General features: G+C 40.3%; 1 protein-coding gene across 3 annotated transcripts in view; it reads right to left on the reverse strand.

Moving 5' to 3' along the window:
- The window catches only part of SPRED2 (sprouty related EVH1 domain containing 2), a 128,420-nt gene that overhangs the window by 50,943 nt on the left and 53,036 nt on the right, over positions 1 to 24,441 (reverse strand). Inside the window, exon 1 of one of the 3 annotated variants that reach the window (XM_004470970.5) lies at positions 2,354 to 2,614. The exons of the other annotated variants lie outside the window; for them this stretch is intronic. Within the exon in view, the coding sequence (XP_004471027.1) occupies positions 2,354 to 2,370 (17 nt within the window). The 5' untranslated portion in view covers positions 2,371 to 2,614. Of the gene's footprint in view, positions 1 to 2,353; positions 2,615 to 24,441 lie in introns of those variants that run through there. 3 annotated transcript variants of the gene reach the window in all.

A 24,441-nucleotide genomic window follows, 5' to 3' on the forward strand; every position in this document is an offset into this window, starting at 1 on the left:
ACCAAAAGGGAATAGCTGAAAGTTGCTTATACACATAGCAATTAGAGGCTCCAGATTATAGACTCCAGTAAATCTATGAATAAAAGAAAAACCCAGAGCAGAATCTATAGCCAGAAATGAATCCCCACTGGAGAGGGAATTAAAACAAAGCCAGGGCTGAGTCCCATCGCAAGCATTTTTAAACTTAACACTACCCAGTACATTGCTCTGAACATGGGCGGTGTCTCACTCAATATCTATTGATTGCTTCCAAGTTGAAGGATAGGAGGAGACTTCTGGTACTGGCTGTGGCTCTGTATTCCTTTTTCCTCAAAAGGGAAAGACAGAATCTAAAAACCACCCAGTCGCTCTGGACTGATGGCTCATAAGGGGCCTCTGAGGATTGGCAGCCACAACCTAAGGAGTGATTATCGTTGCCGAATCTCAGTGATCAATATACCCTGAGTGTGTGATGTAACCAAAGCGGAAAGAAATCTATGCTGCCCTGAAAGAATTTGAACAGAATCTGAGTGCATTTCAACCACACAATGCACAGGAAAACAAGCCATTTTCACAGAAAACACCGATAAATTAAGAATTTAAATCAGAGAAATTTAATGATTCTACTTTCAAGATAAAACAAAATTACTTCACATTGTCTTCCTGACGACTCTTGACAAAATGAACCCTGAACTGAGTGTGGCATCCACCAAAGCTGTGCAAGAACCATGTTTACTTTAAGATAGCAAAATAAGGACTTTAGTTTAAGCTATTAATAACATTTTGTTTAGTAGCTTTTCTTCTACAACTTTTTAAAAATTGCTAATGAGAAGGAACAAAAAGGGTGCTCACTTTGAATGTGATTTAATATTGCTAGCAGCTATTGTTAAATATATACTCTATATAAGCGTACAAACACACACACATATATAAAAATAAGCACTGCAGATGTGGGCAGGAAAATTCTTAGCAAAACCCCCACATATTTCAAATACTGTTCTTCCTCATTATTGTCCTCTAACATAATTAGCACATTACAGCATAACAGGTGGTTTTCATTTATAGAATGCAAAATTAATGAAATTTGGAGATGGCCTGTCTCCAAAAACAAATTGGTCATTCTAAAAAATAAGTGTCCCTCCTAATCTACAAAACAAACAGAAACCAGTCAAACTCCCTTTATGCCATCTTTCCATATTACCTGAATTTTTGGAGGTATTTAAGTAGATAAATTTATTACATATACTGACAGTTAAAAAATTCATACACCTTAAGGAAAACAAGTCATTATTATGGGTTCACAGGAAAGGGGAAAAGAAACGAAGACTGCCTATATTTCCAGCTTGGTAACCAAAGTTCTGTTTAATGCTCTCTGATTGATAAGATTTACCACTGTAGATGGGGCTGTTCCACATATGCTAAATCTTAGGGAAATTAGTGGACAGTTGTATTATAGGTCCTTGCCCAGCCATTCTGGACAGACAGATCAGGAAAATATAAATAGTAATGCTATAAACTAACTATAGCATCTGTCTCTAACAAGTAAGACTCAAAAAGTAGTTTTTAAAAATATGAGGAGACACCGAATAGACTGTCAGCACACACAGGAATGTTTAATATACTCAAATAAACAAGATATGCTGTGCCTTAACTAGTCAGACCCTGTTTAAATTTAGTGAGTGAAGAACTCGAGGTCAGACAAGCAGACACAGCCTTCCAATTATGCAGAATGATCCTTCAGATCATGTGATGGTTATAATTAAATGTTGCTTCCAAATCCTGTTACCCCTTTCTCCCACCTAGAAAAGTTAATGCATGAATTCAGTATGAGCAAATTGTGATTCGGAAAAATAACCATATTCACTCACTAGGGGAATAAAGGTTGCAATTAAGTCACGCATCTTTGAGGTAGGAAAAATGACAATACTGAAAAAAATCCAGCATAATATAATGGTTATCCCTAGATCACCTCCTTCAGGTCATCTGTTTATTCATTCTTTTTTATCTCTAAACTAAAGGTATACCACCTAAAGGTGTATCACCTCTGCAAGCTGTTTCCTAGGCAGCATCTTTTAAAGTCAGGACTTAATCAAAGGGATGGGTCAAAGCAATATATATCTGAATAGCTAAGGAGAAATTTCTTTTCAGAAAGGGGCATAAATGGTCAAGAGCTCTGTATACATCTCAAAACCAGTGATTACCTATCGTCCTTGCACATGGGCAGGGCATATACACACATACAAACATACACACTTCAGTTCTTTACAACCGGAGTCAATTTTTTCTCCCTTTAGAAAATGTTTAAAGCAAACAAAAAGGTTAAGTATAAGAGAACAATGGAAAAATAAAGTTCATGTAAACAGTAAGCACATACCTGCTAGGAGATGCCATTTCCTCTACATTTTAGAACGCGAGTGCTGGGTATTAGCATTATTGCTACTATAAAGCTTCTGATAAAAATGGATCGTCTCTCGCTGACCTGAGAACCAGCTGGCTGCTTGAGAAGTGGTTTCCCCCATATATGATTCAGTCTCCTTGACAAATATACTGCATTGTACTGGATGAGTCATCCGAGGGTTAGTCCGCATTTTATAGGCCTGTTGTGTCATTACTCACACTCAACATCCTGCTTCTCAAAAGTGGAAGCTGGAAGCCTGACAGCTGACGGATGCTTTTTCCAATTAAAATATTGTTTAAAAAAATTCCTGTAAGTTATGATTATCAATCATTGATGATACTCTGAAATGCTCAGGAAGCAAATGGCACAGCTCAATACCTGAGATTACAGTCTGCAGAAAGTGCTAATTGTTCACCTGCCCCCATCCACAAACCAAATAAATAATTTTGTTCAGGTTGACAGCAAGTATTTCCCTCTTTCAAGCTCTCCATTGAATTAATATGGGCATTGGCCTTGTTGATTCTTAGGGAGTGAGGTTACCTAGTTTCTGGAGCTATGTAAAACTACAAATGAAAATTTTGGTTCCTGAGTATTAGATGACAGCAAGGAATAATTTCTTAATTTTGTTAGGTGGGATAATGGTATTGTGTTTATAAAATATTTACTTTTTTATTTTTCAGAGGTACCAGGGATTGAACCCAGGACCTTGTACATGCAAAGCAGGCGCTTAACCAGTGAGTTACACCTGCTCCAAAATGCCTACTCTTAAAAGAGGTACACTGAAGTATATTAGACATGAAATGATTTTATATCAGTCATTTGTTACAGTTTAGACAAAAAGAAAAAAGAAAAATGGGTGAAGCAGTATGGCAACATCTTGATAATTGTTTTATCTGTGTGGTGAGCATATGGGGGGAGTGTTGGTGTATTTTTCTCTATTCCTTTGAGTATCTTTGGAAATTCCTAATAAAATATGTTTTTTTTAATTTAAAAAGTAATTTTTCTAGTCCTGATGTTCTAATTTATACCTAAACATGGTAGTTTTCTAGTTAGGTATGAACCTGCCTAAAAAGAGATGAGATGCGTGATACACGGTTGCCACACTACACAACTGTGGGGCAGGGAACACTGTGCACACAGCATGACCCAATGGCCCTGAGGGTGCAAAAGCAGGTCAGGAACTTATATTACCTTCCAGCTTGAATATATCCCAAGTCTACTGGGAAGGCTGCACCACCCTCCTGCACAAATGTCCTCCTCCCTAGACTGTCTAGAGGTTGCTTCCAGAATGCTGTTTTGAGAACACAGCCCCAGCCTCATTCATGAGCTCAATGCTGACATTATGAGGGAGAGGTGACTATGCCCAGCTTCCTTATATCGTTTTGGAAACATTCCACAACAGGTTATGTAAGTCATCATCCACAGTCCCCTTACACCAACAAGTCTCTTTGTAAAGTGACACAGTGTTTGCTCAACTCAATGCTCAAATAGGGTTACTCAAACAATTAGGAGGAGGGAGAGGGCTTTGATTTTATGGCTGAAAAAAAAATCCAGACATGGAAGCTCCGATGCACGTTAAATAAATCCACCGTTTAAACTAGATGTCATTTTACAAATGTCCACGTTGATAACACTGTGCAAGTGTGACAGGTCACAAAATATGGTCCTCCCCATGGGATCCTCTAAGGCCATGGCTGGGACTGCACTACAGCAACTTCTCCCTCTTTCCAATCCTACTTCCTTCATTCCTTTCACAGGCATTGATAATCAGCACACATCCCAATAAACTGCAAATCTCCATCTCAGAGTCAGTTATCTGAGGAATACAACCAAGAAAATCCATTTTGTCCAAGTTTTAAATTCTATTAGCACATATTTTTAAAAAATGTATAATGTTCTTATTATTTTAATGTGCTCTGCTGTGTTTGTAGTACTGTGTGTGTGAGAGAGGATGGATCCTACTAAAGCCGAGCACTCTGGACTGCTCTCTTTAGTTGGGAAACGGAAGGGATGGGAGCATGTGGTGTCAGGCTGAGGCCAATGGCCAACCCTATTTTCAAAAGACACTGTGCAAAGGACAGCAGACTGGCTTCAAAAGATTTCGACAGTCTTCACACAACATAAATTACAACCTCACTAACTCAGAAATTATTTGGACATTGAAGCCTTCTCTGGCTTTGACAAATTCTTTCCTCATAAATATTGCAAACTACAGCCTTATCGAAACTGTCCTTCGCAACTTGTTTTTTCTTTTGAAGGTACTGGGTATTGAATCCAGGACGTGGCCTGTGCAAGGCAGGTGCTCAACCACCGAGCTACATCTGCTCCACTTTCTTACAATTTAATGATAACCAATTCCAAAGCATAATTTACCTCAAGGCAACAGACAGAAAGGAAGGAAATTAACAAACTTCTAGTCTAACTTGAGCTTCAAAAAAGTGATTGCAATAAACAAATTCATAATTTTATAAGAATTTTAAAATTCTGACTTCACTAATTAAAAATACGAGAATCATATGGTGAAAGAATGAGAATGATAGTGTGACGAGAGTTACATGCTAACAATCAGGAAATCTGATATAGAGGAGTCTTTGTATTACTCTTGCAATGTTTCTGTAAGAACGAAATATTTCAAAATAAAATTAAACAGGACCCACCCCATCAAGATGGCTGAGTGAGATGTTTCCAGGTTTGTCCCACCATAGAAATTTTGAACAACCAACAAGAACTGGCAGGAACATCTTTTTCAAAGCTCCAGAAAACAGTTAAAGTAACAGGGAGAAAGAACATCAATCAAGAAAAATACTACTTAAAAGCAGTTGAATCTCCTGGCTGTGTTCTCACCCCCCTAGCTCACACCACCAGTATGGATCCCTAGTGCCAAAACTGGAGGAAGTAGAGTGGCCGTCATGCACATAATGGGAGCTTACGTATCTGGCCCAATCTGCCTGATGGTGGCCTGAAGGACCTGCTACCCCAGAACCTGCCCTGTGTGTAGAAGGCGGCTCACTGAGCTTACCTAGAAAATGCTGTGGGAGAGCAGTCAAGTCATTTCTGTCTGGGGCCAAGGACTGCTGGCTGCAGAATATACAGTGGCGGTGCCTGGGACTATGAGAAAACTGTTTCCTAGGGAAGAGGCGACATTTAGAATTGTGTAAATGGGGGAATTCCTAGGTCCGTACTTGAGTGCCCAAGACAAGGCCCATATACAGAAAGGATCAGAGAGGACACTAGAGGACCCTACGCTTTGGCCTGGAGCAATTCCCAAAACTTACTGTATGGATAAGCCCTAAAGGAGAGCACTTGGCACAGGTCAAGCTGCAAATACTGGGAAAGGTGTTTTCTTTATTTCTTTCTTCTCCTTCTTTTGTTAGCTGGATACAAGCTTAAGGAAAAGAGGCCTAAGAGTCTAAATTCCAGTGAAAAAATATTAAAAGATAAAAATGTCCAGGTTTGGGAAGCGAATATGGCTCAACCAGTTGGGTGCCCATTTACCACATGGGAGGTCCCAGTTTTGGTCCCGATGCTTCCTAAAGAAGACAAGCAGATGCCGCACCCACCCACCACAACAAGCAGATGTCACAAGCCAGCAGATGCTGCATCCCATGGGGAGCGGATGTGGCTCAGGCTGTTGGGCACTCCCCTCTCATGTGGGAGGTCCCGGGTTCAGTTCCCGGTGCCTCCTGCAGAAGGTGAGAAACAATGCACAGACAGCCAAGAGAACCACCTGGTGGAGGAAGAGGGAGATAAATTTTAAAAATAAATTAGTAAAAATAAAATAAATAAATAAATCTTTAAAAAAATGTCCAGGTTCCACAAAAGATTACAAAATATACAAGAAACAGGAAGTGGGGAAGTGGATTTGGCTCAAGTAATAGAGCGTCAGCCTATCACAGGGGAGGTCCAGGGTGGTTCAATACCCGGTTCGATCCCCAGGGCCTCCTGACTTGTGTAGTGAGCTGGCCCATGTGCAGTGCTGATACGTGCAAGGAGTGCCGTGCCACGCAGGGGTGTCCCCCGTGCATGGGAGCCCCCCACACAAGGAGTGCAACCCATAAGGAGAGCCGTCCGCATGAAAAAAAGTGCAGCCTGCCCAGCAGTGGTGCCGTACACTCGGAGAGCTGACACTCCAAGATGACTCAACAAAGAGAGACACAGATTCCCAGTGCCACTGGCAAGAATACAAACAGACAGAGAAGAACACACAGTGAATGGACACAGAGAGCAGACAATGGGGGGGAGGAAAGGGAGACAAATAAAAATAAATCTTAAAAAACAACAACAACCCACAAAGAAACAGGAAGTAATGGCCTAGGCCAAGGAGAAGATTAAAGCATTAGAAACTACCAATGGGGAGAATCAGACCTGGAACATACAAAAGACTTCTATAAAATGGTCTTAATTATGCTCAAAGAGCTAAAGGAAAACATGGCAAAGAATGAAAAGAAATCAAGGAAAACAACTGAGGAACACAAAGAGACTATCAATAGAGAGGTGGAAATTATGGAAAGGGGAAAAAGAGAGTTGAAGATTATAGTAACAGAAATTAAAAATTTCCTAGAGGAGTTTAACAGAGGAAAGACTCAAAGAACTTGAAGATAAGACAATTGAAATCATTTGGTCTGAGGAGCAGAAAGAAGAAAAAAAGAAGAAAAGTAAATGGGGCCTGAGGAACTTGCGGAACATCATCAAACATATCAATATACACATTGTGGGAGTTCCAGAAGAAGAAAGATAGAAATGGGCAGGGAACAGTCAAATTTGGTTAAAAACTTCCCAAATTTAACAAAACACATAAATACACACATCCAAAACGCTCACCAATTTCTAAACAGGATAAGCCCGAATAGACACACACAGCAGCACATTATAATATAATCTAAACTTTGAATGCCAAAGATAAAGAAAGAATTCTGAAAGCTGCAAGCGAGACGCAACATGTCACATACAAGGGAGCCTCAATAAGAATAACTGTTGATTTCTCATTGGAAACCATAGAGAAGGCAGCAGTGGGATGACATATTTCAAGCGATGAAAGCAAAAAACTATCAACTAATAATTCCACATCTGGCAAAGCTGTCTTTCAAAAATGAGGGAGAGATTAAAACATTCCCAAATACACAGTTGAGATACTGGCTAACGTCAAGATCTAAAGGCAAACATGGACACCAGTGATGCAGGTGCTGGAGGCAGGGTACTGTGCAGTGGTAAAGAACATGACTTGGAATCCAATTACTTAACTTCTCTAAGCTTCTGTTTCCTTATCTGTAAGTAAAATGGGCCAAATACTATTAATGATCCTCACAGAGTTGTTCTGAATGGGATAAATGTGATCATTCACAGTTACTTAGCATAGGGGCCTAGCCACATACAGAGCACTCATGAATATACATAAATAATGATGAGGTTGTTTATGTTTTATGAATTTCGACTCTCAGGGGTTGGCAAACTATGGCCCACCACCAGACCCATATGGCTGCTTTTAAACTACAATGGCAGAGTTGAATAATTGCAACAGAGACCATATGGTCTGCAAAGCTGCAAATATTTACTATCTAGCTGGACCTTAGAAAAAGTGGTGATCCTCTGTGATCAACCTTTGTGTGGATAAAAAACCAGTTCTTTTCTCTATAGAAGTTTTGGTCCTTGGTCTCTTATACTGCTCAATGTCCCAGTTCAACACTGGCTGGTTTGAGAATCAGATTTGATCCATATGAGCTGGAGCTCATGCTTTCCTTACAATGCAAAACACACACCCTGGCTGTCTCATGGTGGGTGGCAAAATCTAGAGGCTAGGGTTGCTTGTTGGTCTTTGCGCCTCCTTTCCTTCCTGACTTGCCCACTCAAAGAGGACCTCCCTTATTTCAGAGACCAGTGACCCCAGCTGATGTATATAAATCCACAGGCATGCCTCCCCTCCTCCAAGTCACATCTGTGCATTATGTAGAAACCACATGTGTCCCCAGAGCTTGAAGTAAGAGGTGAAAGATGATCTGGAAGAGGCATTCAGGAAACTGAGCAAACAGAACTGAAAGATGCTCTCAAGAGGATGGACAGCCACATGCAGGGCTCATAAAGCAGCAAAGGGTCTATGGAAATGAGGGCTGCAGCAATGCTGTCACTGCTGACAAGAACCCAGTAAGGAGACGGAGGGCCAACCCAGAAAATGAAGCACACACCTCAAAAAGCAGGTCTCGACTTTTCTGTAAACCTACAACTTCTTCTCTAATTAAAAAAAAAAAAAAAAGCCCCGAGACATCCCTACATCTAATCGTGCTGCCTATTTTCTTTGGCAGGGAAGCTTATTTATTTGGGGAAAATGAATCCACAGCATTAATGGATAATGCAGGTGAAGGGACTCCTGGGATTGGTTTCTGGGAGAGGAAATTTAAACAAAAGAACCCATTCTAACTGCCTTCAGTTAAGTTTTCTAAAAAAGTCTTAGGCAGCTGTTTGCACAGAGATAAAATCCGGGGTATACTTAGATACACAGTGTCTTTCCGGTGGTCACTTGTCTTACTGGTGACAGATACCAACTTCTCTGAGCAGTCAATCCAAAGAGAAATGTATAAATTAAATCCTAAATTGAATCATGGAGTTGGTCAAGGAAAGGGGGAAGGCAGATGATTTCTACTGTTGCCTACAAGAGCAGAATTTCAAAGACAGTACACACAGTTACAGAGAGATCTCACTTGCAGTCAAGTTTTCAGCTGTTTCTTAAAGTATACTGGCTGGCACAAGTAGTAAAATAAGGCTCTCTCGGGAAGCAAACATGGCTCAAATGATAGAGTGACTGTCTAACATATGGGAGGGTCCAGGGTTCAATACCCAGGGCCTCCTCACCTGTGTGATAAGCTGGCCCATGCACAGAGCTGCAGCATGCAAGGAGTGCTGTGCCACGCAGGGGTGCCCCCACAAGGAGTGTGCCCTGCAAGGAGAGCTGCCCTGCGTGGAAAAAAGCACAGCCAACCCAGGAGTGGTGCCGCACACATGGAGAGCTGATGCAGCAAGACAATGCAACAAAAAAGAGACGCAGTTTCCCGGTGCCACCAAGGGTGCAAATGGACACAGAAGAACACACAGCAAGGGGACACAGAGAGCAGACAACGGGGGGAGGGGGGAAAGGGGAAAGAAATAAATAAATCTTTTTTTTTTTTTTTTTAAAGGCTATCTCCAAAGCCCACGGTAAATTTGGGGATGTTCAGCTTGGCCAGAGCAAGAAAACCTGCCCTGCTTAAATGCAAATGGGCTATTTTAAGCAGATTTAAAAATGATAATAAAAGATCCTACCATGTGAGGACTGTTTGGAGCTGGGATTGTGAATTCAGTTCAGGGATTGTGGATTCAGTTCAGGTTTTTTAGGGGAAGGGGACTCACATTCACCCAGTGCCCACCCTGGGCAGGGTACTCTATACATTTGTATCATTACACCCACAGATTTCTTTCCTGGCCCGTGTGGAGGAAAGGCAAGACTGAAATAGTGGGCAGATTTAGTCTACATAGTCTCCGAGTTTCTCCAGTAGAGGATGGAGGGAATGGAGGGGTTGAGAATAATCAGCACAGAATGCTGCCAGGGTAGAATTGACGCAATAAGGGAGAAGGAATCTGAAACATATCAGAAATATGGGTAAGTCACTTTGGAAATTATGGGAGGAGCCAAGGGCTTGATTAGCAAAGAAAAGGTAACAGAGCGTTCAAAATCTGGGCATATGATTGAATTGGAGGGCCCGTGTCCATAAGAAACCCTTTCCCTGTCGAGTCTAGAGGAGTGGTGTTGGGACTAAACAGGACAAGGCCTGGCTTCTCCAGGGACCAGGGCTGCAGAGAGAAAATCAAACCTCCATCTAGGGGTGGAATTTTAACTTCAAGGGCTGGAGTTGGCTCAATACTTGAAAAGGGGATACAGGGAGGACCCGAGGAGTGACTGTTTATGTATTTAACATCTGCCGAGCTGAACAATGAGGTCTGTGCTTCAAATCTTTCCAAGGTTGGATGGCTTATTCCTTAAGTGCAGTCACATCATGACGATCACAACACTGACAATGTGCTGGACAGAAATCTGCCATTTGACCTAGCTCGGCCTACTCTGTTATTTCCCTAACTCCAAGCCAGAATTACAGTGAAGCTGCTACAAGGCTGTATAATTCCAGGAATAGACTTCTAAAGAGAAATCTATCACCTTGTGACGCTGGCCACAGAAAACTTGTCTAAGGCAATGGCTCCTTCCCAGAGGAAGCCATCTTTGCTTCTCAGATGGCCATGCATTTGTGGAGATGGAAATCTCTTCTGAGACCCTCAACCATATTCTTTAATTATTCACCTCTGTAAATAGCACACATTATGGAGTTATGAAAGGCGAAACAGCCTGAGCCTGGCTGCCCTCAGTTATAGGCCCTTTGGCAGAGTTACTTAACTTCTTTATGCCTCAATTTCCTTGTCCAGAAAATGTAGGATGTAAACTAGATCAGCTCTGAATTTTGGTAACAAAAGGAATGGACTGATAACAGCCAAGAAACAGAATTGTCTAATAATACAGGTGGGTAAAGCAGAAGGGGAAGGAGGTAAAGGACCAAAATAACTCACCAGTTACTACTGACAAGGAGAGGGAATGGGAGACCCCACTTTAAACCTTAGTGCTCCTCAAGCAAACTCTAAAGTGACCAAAAGGCTCACCTCCAGAATGAGCCAGATGTCAGACGGAAAGAAAGAAGTAGAAAGAAAGCTGGACAATGCCGGCAGATCAATACCAAAGTCAGGGGTAGGGAGCTATGTTCCGGACTCTGGATCAAAGAGAACAGCCTAAACAAACATACCAGTCTATAAGGACATGGCTCTCACCCCAAAGCTAGAACTGTCTTTTCCTTACAAACAAACAATAGTCAACAACAGCAGTTAATGTCAACATTAGCTATGGATTTATCACATGCAAGCCTGGCACCTTAAAATTTCACAGGGCTTTTATCGCTGAAGACCCAGGATGGGAAAATGGAGTTTAGTACACTGCCTTCCCTGTCTTCATGGCAACCAGTATCATAATGATAACATTTTGTAATGACTTGGACATCATCTTGCCACTGGCCTTGAGAATCTTCAGAGAAGATTTTTTTTTCTTATTTACTTTTGTAGTTCAGTATCTGGCACATAGCAAACCCTTAAAAGACAGGGTTTCTTTCATTCATTCACCAGACAAACAGATTAACCTTTATTGGTTTAGGTAGGAGGCAGAGATAAAGATCATATGAGGGAAGAAAATGACAGATAGGTAGTAGCAAATTTTTGGAATATGCATTTTTTTCTACATTACAACAAGTGGTAGATTCACTGTAGAAATTTTGAAAATGTAAAGCAAAACATTCATCTGAAATGACATCTATGTAGCAGAATTTAAAAGCATTATAAGCATCTACAGTTATGTGATGTATAACATTCCCATTTTTAAAATTTATTCATTCCTGATAAAGATAAAAGGTATTGGGTACCAGTCCTAGCAAGTTGTTTTTCCTGCTTTAGTTCAGTTCCCCAGAAGGAGCAAAGAAATAACTTTTGGAATGGACCTTAGAAAGAAACTTAAAAAAAAAAAAAAAAAAAAAAGCAAGAGCAGCCTAGAATTCTAAAATGAGCCTTAGAGATAACTAATTCTAGACCACCAACTCTAAGTTCCTTCTTTAAATGTAAATATAAGAGCCATAACTGGGCCTCAAACTTTGACTCCAAGTCTATATTGTACCTTACTAGGAACTAGCTACTTAGCTAAGATAATTCTGTCACACTGTCAACTCTTGGTTTCTGAAAAACATTTAATAACTGTTGATTCCAGAACAAGAAAAGTAGATGGCCATGTCTAGAATATTTACCTGTACCAGTACTCTCAGGGTCTAGGTTAAATAAATCACAGAGGGCAGCCAAAGTTACTTATTACCCTGAAAGTTGTTTCTGGCTTTGCCATAAACAGTTTAGCACTTCCATAGAAATAGGAAAAAAAAGGACTAGCCTGAATTAGGGCATTGGTCAACAAACTAGACAGCAAACTGTCATATAAGGCTTCCAGATCACTGACTTCAGTTCCAACTTCCTCTGTAAGGCTCACCTGAGTTCTACATGTGGAAGGCATGTTGGGTGAACATCCAACCTTCTTCATCTATCTCCTCTTCTCAGGAACTCCCAAAACTGGTCATAATAAGACTTGTTGGGAGGGGCAGAGGCGGGATATCCAAAGTACTTCACCAAGAAAATAACTTTACTCTTTTTAGCAGTGAAGATGAGTGCCTTCCAAGGGAGTTTCATATATACACAGTTAAGCTTCCAAATTCAAAAACACCCACTCAGAGAGAGAACAGAAGCAGGAGCCTGAGAACAGTTAAAGAAAATAGCAGTGTTCCTCTCGATCGGGGGTTCTTAACCAGGGTCCAAGGAAAGATTTCAGGGAGTCCATGAGCTTGAATTGAAAATGCAAAACAACATTATTTTGGTGGTACGGGTATGATATATTTATTAAATAATATACAGTATAGTGTGGACTTAGTATGATTTTTATTTTGATATAACATGTTCTGAGTGCAGTAGATAATTGCCTGCAAAAAGGTTGGTAAGGATGGCAGAGATGGTTCTATGATGCTGTGGGAAAATCAAATTTCTAAATTTTTGCTGAAAATGACTGAACAGGTGTTGAACTGTGTTAGGTTAACAGGTACTGAAATCATGGGAAAGTTGTAAAATATAATTTTGAATAATCCTAGAATTTAATTTAAAGCCATGCTGATGTTGAATGTCATAAAACTATCTGCCACTACATTCGGAGAAGGGGTCCATGGTTTTCACCTGACTGGCAAAGGGGGTCCATGGAACAAAAAAGGTTAAGAACCCCTACTCTCAATTAACACATAGCTTGGTGTTAGCTGAGATTTGGGGAAGCACCATCCATGTGCTTCTTCTGGTACATTTGTCTTGCCAATGTTGATGTGATTTTAGCATTTTAAGATGTGGTATATACTCATTTTTCAACATGGCCCTTCAATGCTAGTCAATGACTATATGTGATGCTCTATGACAGTTATCCTTCCCAATGCTGGCAGAAGAGCTGATAGACTGCATGCTGGTCTTCAGTAGAACTTTCAAGGGTTGTTATTATGACCTCATGTGATGGTCGCAGTGTGTACAGCTCTGCTGAAAAGAGGCAGAGTCCTGTTAGAGGAATCAACCTGATCAGTACTCACCCCTAGAAAAGTGCTCACTGTAGACTTACTAGAGAAAGAAAAGGGATCTGGAAGGACTACCCAGTCTCTTTAACTAGCTGCCACTTAAAGACTGCCCCAAAGTTTCATTAGAATAAGTATCAGGTGGCTAAAGAAAAGGGATCTGGAAGGAACTACCCAGTCTCTTTAACTAGCTGCCACTTAAAGACTGCCCCAAAGTTTCATTAGAATAAGTATCAGGTGGCTAAAGGGGAAAAAGAGGCAGAGGCTGAGGGGTAGGCAATGGATGGGGTCTACCTATTTTATAGACTAAAAACCAAATAGTAGGGAAACGGATGTGGCTCACGCAGTTGGGCATCCATTTACCATATAGGAGGTGCAGGGTTCGATGCCCAGGGCCTCCTGGTGAAGGCAAGTTGACCTGTGTGCCGAGCTGGCCCATGCGCGAGTGCCACCCTGCATGGGAGTGCCACCCCATGCAGAAATGCCGGTCGACATAGAGAGCTGGCGCAGCAAGATGATGCAACAGAGACACAGAGGAGAGACAATAAGAAGACTCAGCAGAACAGGGAGCCGAGGTGGTACAAGAATGATCATTCTCTCCCACTATGGAATATTCCAGGATTGGTTCCTGGAGCCACCGAATGAGAATTCAAGCAGACACAGAAAGAACACACAGTGAATGGACACAGAGAGCAGACAACGGGGGTGGTGGTGGAAAGAGGAAATAAATAAATAAACAAATCTTTAAAAAGCAAATAGTAAACCCCAAATGCATAAACTGGAATAAAATATAACAAGTACATTTTTCACAGAGCCAAGAATAGATTCTAAGTGTCCCTGAATTTCATCTTTCAGAACACTTTTAAACAAGGTTTCACTGTTTCAAGTCTCCCCAAAGATCTTCTCTGACTCTCTCCACTCAAGAGGAGAAGAGTTCCATGGATTTCATTTGTGTGTTTCTTGTGAGCCCTGGAAGAATTGTCTAGGATACTTTGAAAAGTGCTGAATGTGACAGCAGGTCTTAACATTTGAACATTCCTAGCTACCAGGGTGGGACTAGTTCTGCTCAAAGGGATTGTGCTATCACTCAGTAGAAGCTGGAAGTAAATACAAACACACAGACACTATGGCACATAGGATAACAATAGGTAAACAAAAGATCACAAGGAATCCAGAGACTGGAGTGGGAAGGGAAGGCATGCCCTCTGACTGCAGGTCTCCTTTACCATTCATCCTCCTAGAAGACAGCAGTTAATGGTGCTGGAAGAGTCAAGCAGTGTTCCTTCCTTGTCCCCTCCAATTAAACTTTAGATGTTGTCAGCTCCATCTAAAATTCAGGGTGAGGAAGACAGAAAGCCAGCGGGCTTCAGAAGAGAACCAAATCTATATAATTTGCCACTGAGCATGCATCATGGGGCATATATGGCACATGTCCCACAGCTGGTCATAGCTCTACTAGTCCATTTCATAGCAGGTTATGGGATGTTAAGGTGCAGCTAGGGAAGTGGACTTGGCCCAGTAGGGAAGCGGACTTGGCCCAGTGGTTAGGGCGTCCGTCTACCACATGGGAGGTCTGTGGTTCAAACCCCGGGCCTCCTTGACGCGTGTGCAGCTGGCCCCATAGCAGTACTGATGCGCGCGAGGAGTGCCGGGATACGCAGGGGTGCCCCCCGCATAGGGGAGCCCCCCACACAAGGAGTGCGCCCCGTAAGGAAAGCTGCCCAGCGCGAAAGAAAGTGCAGCCTGCCTAGGAATAGCGCTGCACACAAGGAGAGCTGATGCAGCAAGATGACGCAACAAAAAGAAACAGATTCCCGTGCTGCTGACAACAGAAGTGGACAGAAAGAACACGCAGCAAATGGACACAGAGAACAGACAACTGGGGCAGGTGAGGAAGGGGAGAAAAATAAATAAAATAAATCTTAAAAAAAAAAAAAAAAGTGCAGCTAAGCAGTGGCCACAAGTTTATAAAACAGATTAACTTGTGAATGACAAAGTCAAAATCAATTTATCTATATGATATACATATAGATGACTTTATTCTTTTTAATTTAGTGAATTAGTGAATTGTTCTGCATAGGTAAAATATTCATATGATTCATAAATCAAAATATAAAAAGGTATACTCCCACTATATCCCATCTGCCCCATTCCTTCTCCCACTCAACAACCCAGTAGTAACTACCTTTTAAAAGCTTCTTGGGGGAAGTGGATATGGTTCAAGCAATAAAGCTTCTGCCTACCATATGGGAGGACCCAGGTTTGATCTCTGGGCCTCCTGGTGGAAAAGAAGAGAAAGTGTGCCCACATAGTGAGCCAGTGCCTGCATGAGTGTCATGTGGTGAGCCAGTGCCTGTGCAAGTGAGTCATGCAGCAAGATGATGACGCATCAAGAAAGAGACAGGGGAAAGTCAAGGTGAAGCACAGCAGAAACCAGGAGGTGGAGCAATTGACAGGGAACCTCTCTCCACATCAGAGTCTCCAGGATCGAATTCCGGTATATCCTACAGGAGAGAAAATGAGAAGACAACACAGACAGCAAAAACAGCAGGGCAAGAGAGGGGAAGGGGGGAAAATAAATAAATCTTTTAAAAACTAAATAGGGAAACGGACTTTGGCCCAGTGGTTAGGGCGTCCGTCTACCATATGGGAGGTCCGTGGTTCAAACCCCAGACCTCCTTGACCCGTGTGGAGCTGGCCATGCGCAGTGCTGATGCGTGCAAGGAGTGCCGTGCCACGCAAGGGTGTCCCCCGCGTGGGGGAGCCCCACGCGCAAGGAGTGCGCCCGTGAGGAAAGCCGCCCAGCGTGAAAAGAAAGAGCAGCCTGCCCAGGAATGGCGCCGCCCACACTTCCCGTGCCGCTGACGACAACAGAAGCGGACAAAGAAACAAGACGCAGCAAATAGACACCAAGAACAGACAACCAGGGGAGGGGGGAAATTAAATAAATAAATAAATCTTTAAAAAAAAAACTAAATAAAAGTTTCTGGGGGGAAATGGCATCAAGAGTAGATAAGCAGGGCTCAGCTGTCTCACAAAAACAATGGAGGAAGGACAAAAAGCTATCTGTGGGAGCTGCTTTGGGGATCTGTAGACCAGGAGAGTGCTGTGCATCCTCCAGGATGTCAGGGGGGAGAGAGACCAAAGCTGAAATGAAAACAGCGAGTGACCAGCCACAACTGGGAATGCACCCATTCTCCGCCCTCAAGATAAACAGCCTGGATAAAACCCATGGTTCACTGCAGCCAACTGAGAGGGAAACAGGCATCTTCCTCCCTGGGAAGAGGGAAGGCATGGCAGAAGGCGGAGAGTAGTTTCTCTTCAGGGAATTTGGCCAGCAGAGCCTGCTTAGAATCTCAGCTCTGGCCAGACCAGAATCACAGGCAACGGGAGGCTGAGACATCTCTGTGGAAGGATTCACCAATGAGCACCATCTGCTGGCCAGCCAGGAAACTGCAAGGAGAAAAAGTACTTTCAGGAGTCTCTTGTCTCAAACCCTTGGAGCACATCTACACTCCAATAGTGAGTCCCTGGCCCTATTTTCATAACGTAAGCTGGGCAATTTTAAAGACTTTGAATAAATGGACCAAAACTCAAAGAAGAACCATGTAATGAAACCACAAGGCAAGAGAAAGTGATTGTCAAAGTAAATGCACCAACATACTCAGATGCCTAAACATCAACCAAAAATTACAAGCCATACTAAGAAACATTAAGAGATGGCCCAACCAACGGCTCGAACCAAAAACTCTGACAAGACACAGGATTATGATAAATAATCAATGATATTGAAACAAATCTCCTAAATCAATTCAAGGAGTTGAAGGAAGAAAAGACTAAAGAGATAAAAGATAATAAGGAGACACTGGGTGAGCATAAAGAACAACTTGAAAGTCTGTAAGAAAAGTAACAGCTTATGGGAAGGAAAGACAAAACAAGATGAGACTAAAACTACATTAGATGCATATAAGAGAAGAATTGAATTGATAGAAGACAGAATTAGAGAAATTGAGGACAGAACATCTGAACTTGAAAAGACAGGAGAAAAGAATGGAAAATGGAACAAGGTCTCAGAGAATTGAATGACAATGTGAAATGCACAAACATAAATGTTATCAGTGTCCCATAAGGAGAAGAGAATGGAAAAGAGGCAGAAAGAATATTTGAGGAAATAATGACTGAACACTTCCCAACCCTTATGAAAGACATAAATATCAATAACCAAGAAGTATAACATACCCCAAACTGAATAAATCCGAACAGACCTACTCTAAGATACCTGCTATTTCAGAATGACAAATACCAGAGAGGAAAAGAAGATTCTGAAAGCAGCAAAACAAAAAGAAAGTAATATATCACTTACAATGGCACCTCAATGAAAAATAAGTGCCCGATCTCTCAACAGAAACCATGGAGGTAAGAAGAAAGTGGTATGATGTAATTAAGGTACTGAGAGAGAAAAACTGCCAGCCAAGAATTCTTTATCCTATAAAAAACTGTTCTTGAAAAATGAGGTTGAATTTAAAGTCTTCAAGACAGACAAAAACAGAGAGTATGTTTCCAAAAGACCACATTTATTAGAGTTACCAAAGGTAGTGCTACAGCCTGAAAGGAAAAAACCAAAAACAAGGGTGAGAGACTTGGAGAAGAATGCAGAAATGAAGATTATTAGTAAGGGTAACTTAAAAGAGTAAAAAGACAACAGTAAGATACAACAATGGAAAGACCAAGGATACAGTGGATGAAGTAATGTCTTTACAGTAATAACATTGAATATTAATGGTTGAACTACCCACTCAAAAAACACACATAAAAGAATGGATAAAAAAAATATGAGCCATCTATATGTTGTCTACAAGGGACTTACATTAGAGGTAAGGACACTGTGGCAGTTTGAGATTATTTTATGAATCCCAAAAAGAGAAATATGATAACTATCCACTAATCTATTCCTCTGGGTGTGAGATCTTTTGATTGTATTAAATTCAGTTGAGGGGCCTCTGATTAGCTTATCTGTTAAGATGGCTTTTTAATTTGACCAAGTCAGTAGGGTATGGCTCAGGTTGAGTCCCCACCCCCTTGCTGGGTCTGATAAAAATGGGCACTCACACAGAGACACACATGGGAAGAAAGAGCTCGTTTTTGATCCTGCTATATGACAGAAAGGAGAAGTCTCAAACAGCTGAGTCCCTGTGGAGAAGTAAGCCATTTTGCTGCTGGCTTACAGCTGAAATTGGGAAGAAAGCAGAATGGCCAAGGCTGATATAGAAGGCCTGGAAAATAAAACTCTATGCCAGGAGAGAGAGGAAGCCCTAAGAGACAAGCCCTATGCCACCTTGCAGCTGGAAGTGGGAAGAAAGCAGAGCAGGTGAGCCTGAGAGAGGAAGCTGGCAGGGAAGGCTGAAGCCTCGCAGAGCTCGGGGGCTATCTAACTTCACCACGAGGCAGCACACTGGGATCAACAGAAGCTGACTTTGGTAAGAAAACACCTCTCTTGATTTGACCTTGGAACTGTAAGCTTTTATTCCCAAGTAAATTCCAATTATAAAAGCCAAATGTTTTTTAGTACTTTGCACTGGCACCCCTTTGGCAGACTAATACAGACATAATCAAGTTAAAAATGAAAGTGTGGGGAAAGATATTCTATGCACAGAGTAATAAAAAAAAGATTTGGAGTAGCAATACTAATATCAGACAAAACAGATTTTAAATGTAAAACTGTTGTAAGAGATAAGGAAGGTCAGTATACATTAAAAACAGGGAAATTTGCCAAGAAAATATAACTATAATAAATATTTATGTACCTAACTTGGGTGCCCAAAGATAAATGAGGAACACACAGGGAAAACTGAAGGGAGAAATAGACATCTCTACAATAACAGTTGTAGACTTCAATATACCACTCTCAGCATTGGATAGAACATCTGGACAGAGGGTAAATAAGGAAAAAGCCTAAATAATATGATAAATGAACTAGACTTAACAGATACTTTTAGAGCATTACACCCCAAAAAAGCACTTTTCAAGTGCTCATGGATCCTTCTCCAGGATAGACCACATGTTGGGTCACAAGATCGTTCTCAATAAATTTATTTTGTTTTTTAAACAAGTCTTTCTTTTTTAAATCACCCCCATCCCCCTACCCTGCTGTTTTTGCTGTCTGAGTCCATTCGCTGTATCATCTTCTGGTTCTGTTTCTTTTTGACTTCTCTTCTTGTTTTCTTCTCTAGGCTTCACTGGAATTTGATCCTGGGGACCTCTGATGTGGGAGAAAGGTACTCTTGTCGCCTGTGCCACCTTAGTTCCTGGTTTCTGTTGTGGCTTGCCTTGACTCTCTCCTGCGTCTCTTTTTTGCTGGTGTCATCACCTTGCTGCGTCGCTCCTCCCGTAGGCCTGGCTCACAGCACAGGCATGGCACACCTTTACCAGGAGGGTGGGTCCTCCCATATGGTAGACGGAAGCCCCAATCTCTTGAGCCACATCTGCTTCCCTCAATAAATTTTAAAATATTGAAATTATAAAAAGTACTTTCTCTGATCATGATGGAATTAAGCTGGAAATCAATAACAGAAAAAGGGAAAATTCACAAATACATGGAGATTAAACAACACATACTCTTAAATAATCACTGGGTCAAAGAAGAAATTGTAAGAGAAATCAGTAAATATCTTAGGACAAATGAAAATGAGAATACAACATACCAAAACCTATGGGATATAGCAAAGACAGCGCCAAGAGGGGAATTTGTAGCCCTCAATGCTTACATTAAAAAAAGAAAGCACTAAAATTTACGATCTAACTGCATACCTGGAGGAACTAGAAAAGAATAGCAAACTAATCCCAACCCAAGCCGAAGGAAAGAAATAATAAAGATCAGAACAGAAGTAAATGAAATTGAGAACAACAACAAAAAACAACAGAATCAACAAAATCAAAAGCTGATTTTTCGAGAAGATCAACAAAATTGATAAACCCTTAGCTAGACTGAAAAAGGAAAAAGAGAGAAGATGCAAATAAATAAAATCAGAAACGAGGGGGACATTACCACTGACTGTGCAGAAATAGGAGAGATCATAAGCAGGTACTATGAACAACTGTGGACGCCAAGAAGTAGACAATATAGATGAAATGGACAAATTCCTAGAAAATACAACCATCCCTCATTTACCCTAGAAGAAACAGAAGACCTCAATAAACCAGTCATGAGTAAAGAGATTGAAAGAGTCACCCAAAACCTTCTCAAAATGAAAAGCCAGGACCAAGTGAATTCCACCGATCATTTAAATGATCTAATACCAATCTTGTTCACGCACTTCCAAAACTTGAAGAGGAAGGAATGCTATCAGACCCAGTCTATGAAGCCAACATCACCCTAATACCAAAACCAGAAAATAAAAGGAAACTGCCGATCAGTTTCCCTAAGGAATACAGATGCAAAAAATCCTCAACAAAATAATTGCAACCTGAATCCCCAAAAGCACATTAAAAGAATTATACAACATGATTAAGTGGGTTTTATCCCAGGTGTGCAAGGAAGGTTCAATGCAAGAAAATCAATTCACGTAATAAACCATATTAATAAATAGAAGGTGAAAAATCATATGATCCTCTTGATTGACACAGAAAAGGCATTTGACAAAATACAGAATCCTTTCTTGATGAAAACACTCCAAAAGATGGGAATAGAAGGAAGTTTTGTCAACCTGGTAAAGTGCGTACATGAAAAACCCACAGTTGGAATTTTAATCAAAGGTTAAAGTCTGAAAGATTTCCTGCTGAGACCAGGGACAAGATAGGATGTCCATTGTTACCAGTGTTATTCAATATTGTGCTAGAAGTTTTAGCTAGAGCAATTAGACAAGAAAAAGAAAGAAAAAGAAAGACAAAGAACCAAACAGGAAAGGAAGAAGTAAAACTTTTGGTATTTGCTGATATGTTCCTATGTCTAGAAAATCCAGGAAAACCCACAACAAAGCTATAAGAATAGACAAGTTTAGCTAAGAGGCAGGATACAAGATTAATAGGCAAAAATCAGTAGCAATCTGAAGAGGAAATCAGAAAAAAAATCCATTTATAATAGCAACTAAAAGAATCAAATACTTAGGAATAAAATTAACCAAGGACATAAAAGACCTATATTTAGAAAACTACAAAACATTGCTAAAAGAAACCTAAGAAGACCTAAATAACTGGAAGGACATTTTATGTTCATGGATCGGAAGGTTACAAGACCTAAATAAGTGGAAGGTCATTCTGTATTCATGTATTGGAAGGCTAAATATCATTAAGATGTCAATTCTACCCAAAGTGATTTACAGATTCAACCCAATCCCAATAAAAATCCCAATAGCCTTTTTTGTTGAAATGGAAAAGCCAATTATCAAATTTATTTGGAAGGGTAAGGGGCCCTGTATAGCCAAAAATGTCTTAAAAGGGAAGAACAAAGTTGGAGGATTCTTACTTCTTGGCTTTAAAGCATATTACTTAGCTACAGCAGTAAAAAAACCAGCATGGTACTGGCTAAAGATAGACATATTAACCAACAGAACTTAATTGAATACTCAGAAACAGATCCTCACATCCAAGGTCAAGTGATTTTTGACAATGCTGTCAAGCTCACCCAGTTGGGCCAGGAAAGTCTATTCAACAAATGTTGCTGGGAGAACTGGATATCAGATCCAAAAGAAAGTTAATTTATAAAAAATTAATTCAAAATGGATCAAGGAACTAAATATAAATGCTAAAACCACAAAACTCCTAGAAGAAAATGTAGGGAAAGAGCTTCAAGATCTTGTGTGGCAGGCAGTAGTCTCTTAAGCCTTACACCCAAAGCATAAGCAACAAAGGACAAAATATTAATAGATAAGTGGTACCTCCTCAAAATTAAATACTTTTGTTCTTCAAAAGACTTTGTCAAGAAACTAAAAAGGCAGCCTACTCATGGGAGAAAATATTTGGAAACCACATATCTGACAAGGGTTTGATATTCCTGTTTTATAAAGAGATCATGATTCAACAGTAAAAAGAAAAGCAACCCAAATAAAAGATAGGTAAAAGATTGAATAGACATTTCTCCAAAGAGGAAATACAAATGGCACATGAAAAAATGTACAATATCACTAGCTATTAAGAATCCAGATCAAAACTATGAGATACCATTTCATCCCTTATAAAATGGTCATTATTAAAAAAAACAGAAAGCTACAAGTGCTGGAGAGGGTGTGGAGAAACAAGAACACTCTTTCAGTATTGGTGCAGCCTCTGTGGAAGATAGTTTGGCAGGATCTCAAAAAGTTGAATATAGAACTGTAGTATGATCCAGCAATCCCATTACTAGGAATATATTCAGAAGAACTGAAAGCAAGGATATGAACATTTGTACACTGATGTTCACAGTAGCATTATTCACAACTACTAAAATATGGAACCAGCCTAAGTGTCCATCAACTGATGAATGGATAAAGAAAATGTGGTATATACATACAGTGGAATATTATTCAGCTATAAGAAGAAATGAAATAGAATGCATATGACAACGTGGATGAACCTTGAGGATATTATGTTGAATGAAATAAGCCAGACACAAAAGGACAAATATTGTATAGTCTCACCAATATGATCTAAATCTGATAAGCAAATTCATGGAGGTAAACTCTAGAGTATATATTACTAGGAAATAGAATGTGGGTTGAGAATGGGAGCTTATGCTTAATGTATTTTTTCAATATGGTTTACTGTAAAAGTGTGGAAAGGAATAGAGTTGATGGTAATACATTATAGTAAGTATAACTAACACTGCTGATTTATAAATATGATTGTGGCTGAAAGAGGTAGTCTATGGATGTAAATGTCAACTAAAAGAAAGCTAGAGAATAATCTAGGGAATGTGTAACAGTGATTTTGGTGGTAGATGAGGATTATGGTACAAATATAAGAATGTTCTTGTTTACAAATTGTTAAGAATACGGTGATACAAGGGAAAATTACAACTGATGTAACTCATGGAGAGTAAACAGTAATAGTGTAATATTTCTGCAGCAATGATAAAGGACATCAATTCTACGGGACAATAGGGAAGTATAAAGGAGTATAGGATTTCTTCTTTTGGAGTAATGAAAACATTCTAAAACTGACTGATATGATAGCACAACTCTGTGATACAAATGAAAGCCACTGAGTGTACACTCTGAATGGACTGTACAAAGAATGGGACTGTACAACATAGGGAATCCAGTGGTAGAAGATGGACTGTGATTAACAGAAAAAATAAGAGAATGTTCTCCCATGTGACTCTAACAAGTATATAGTACTAATACAGGGTGTTAATAATCAGGTAGGTTGGGAGAAAAGTACACTAAACGTAAGATACAGGCTATAGTTAGTACTAGTATTTTGTAGATGCTCTTTCACAGTTTGTAACAAATGTTTCATAACAATGAAAGGTGTTGGTATTGCGGTGATGCATGGGAGCCCTATATGATGATATGCATGTTTGTTTTTTAAGTTCACAACTTTTACTATGAACTTATGTTCAAGTGTGAATGATATATTTCAATAAAATTTTATTTAAAAAAATAAAAGTTCTTTTATGTGTAGCCTTCCAGGATTTATGCAAATAGAGACAAATTTAAATATATATATTCTTTAACTCCTATCCCAGACAAAAGGTAGCCTTTTTTAAATATCTGCACGATATTCCACTGTAACAGGGGTTCTTAATAAGGGATCTGTGAGCTTAAATTGAAATACAAAAAAAAAACAAAAAACCATTCTTGTGGGGAAGTGTTGGTATGGGCATATTTATCAAGTAATACATAGTATAGTGTGGACTTAGTAAGGGGTCCGTGGTTTTCACCTGACTGGCAAAGA

This window comes from Dasypus novemcinctus, chromosome 17, assembly GCF_030445035.2.
Source record: "Dasypus novemcinctus isolate mDasNov1 chromosome 17, mDasNov1.1.hap2, whole genome shotgun sequence".
NCBI lineage: Eukaryota > Metazoa > Chordata > Mammalia > Cingulata > Dasypodidae > Dasypus > Dasypus novemcinctus.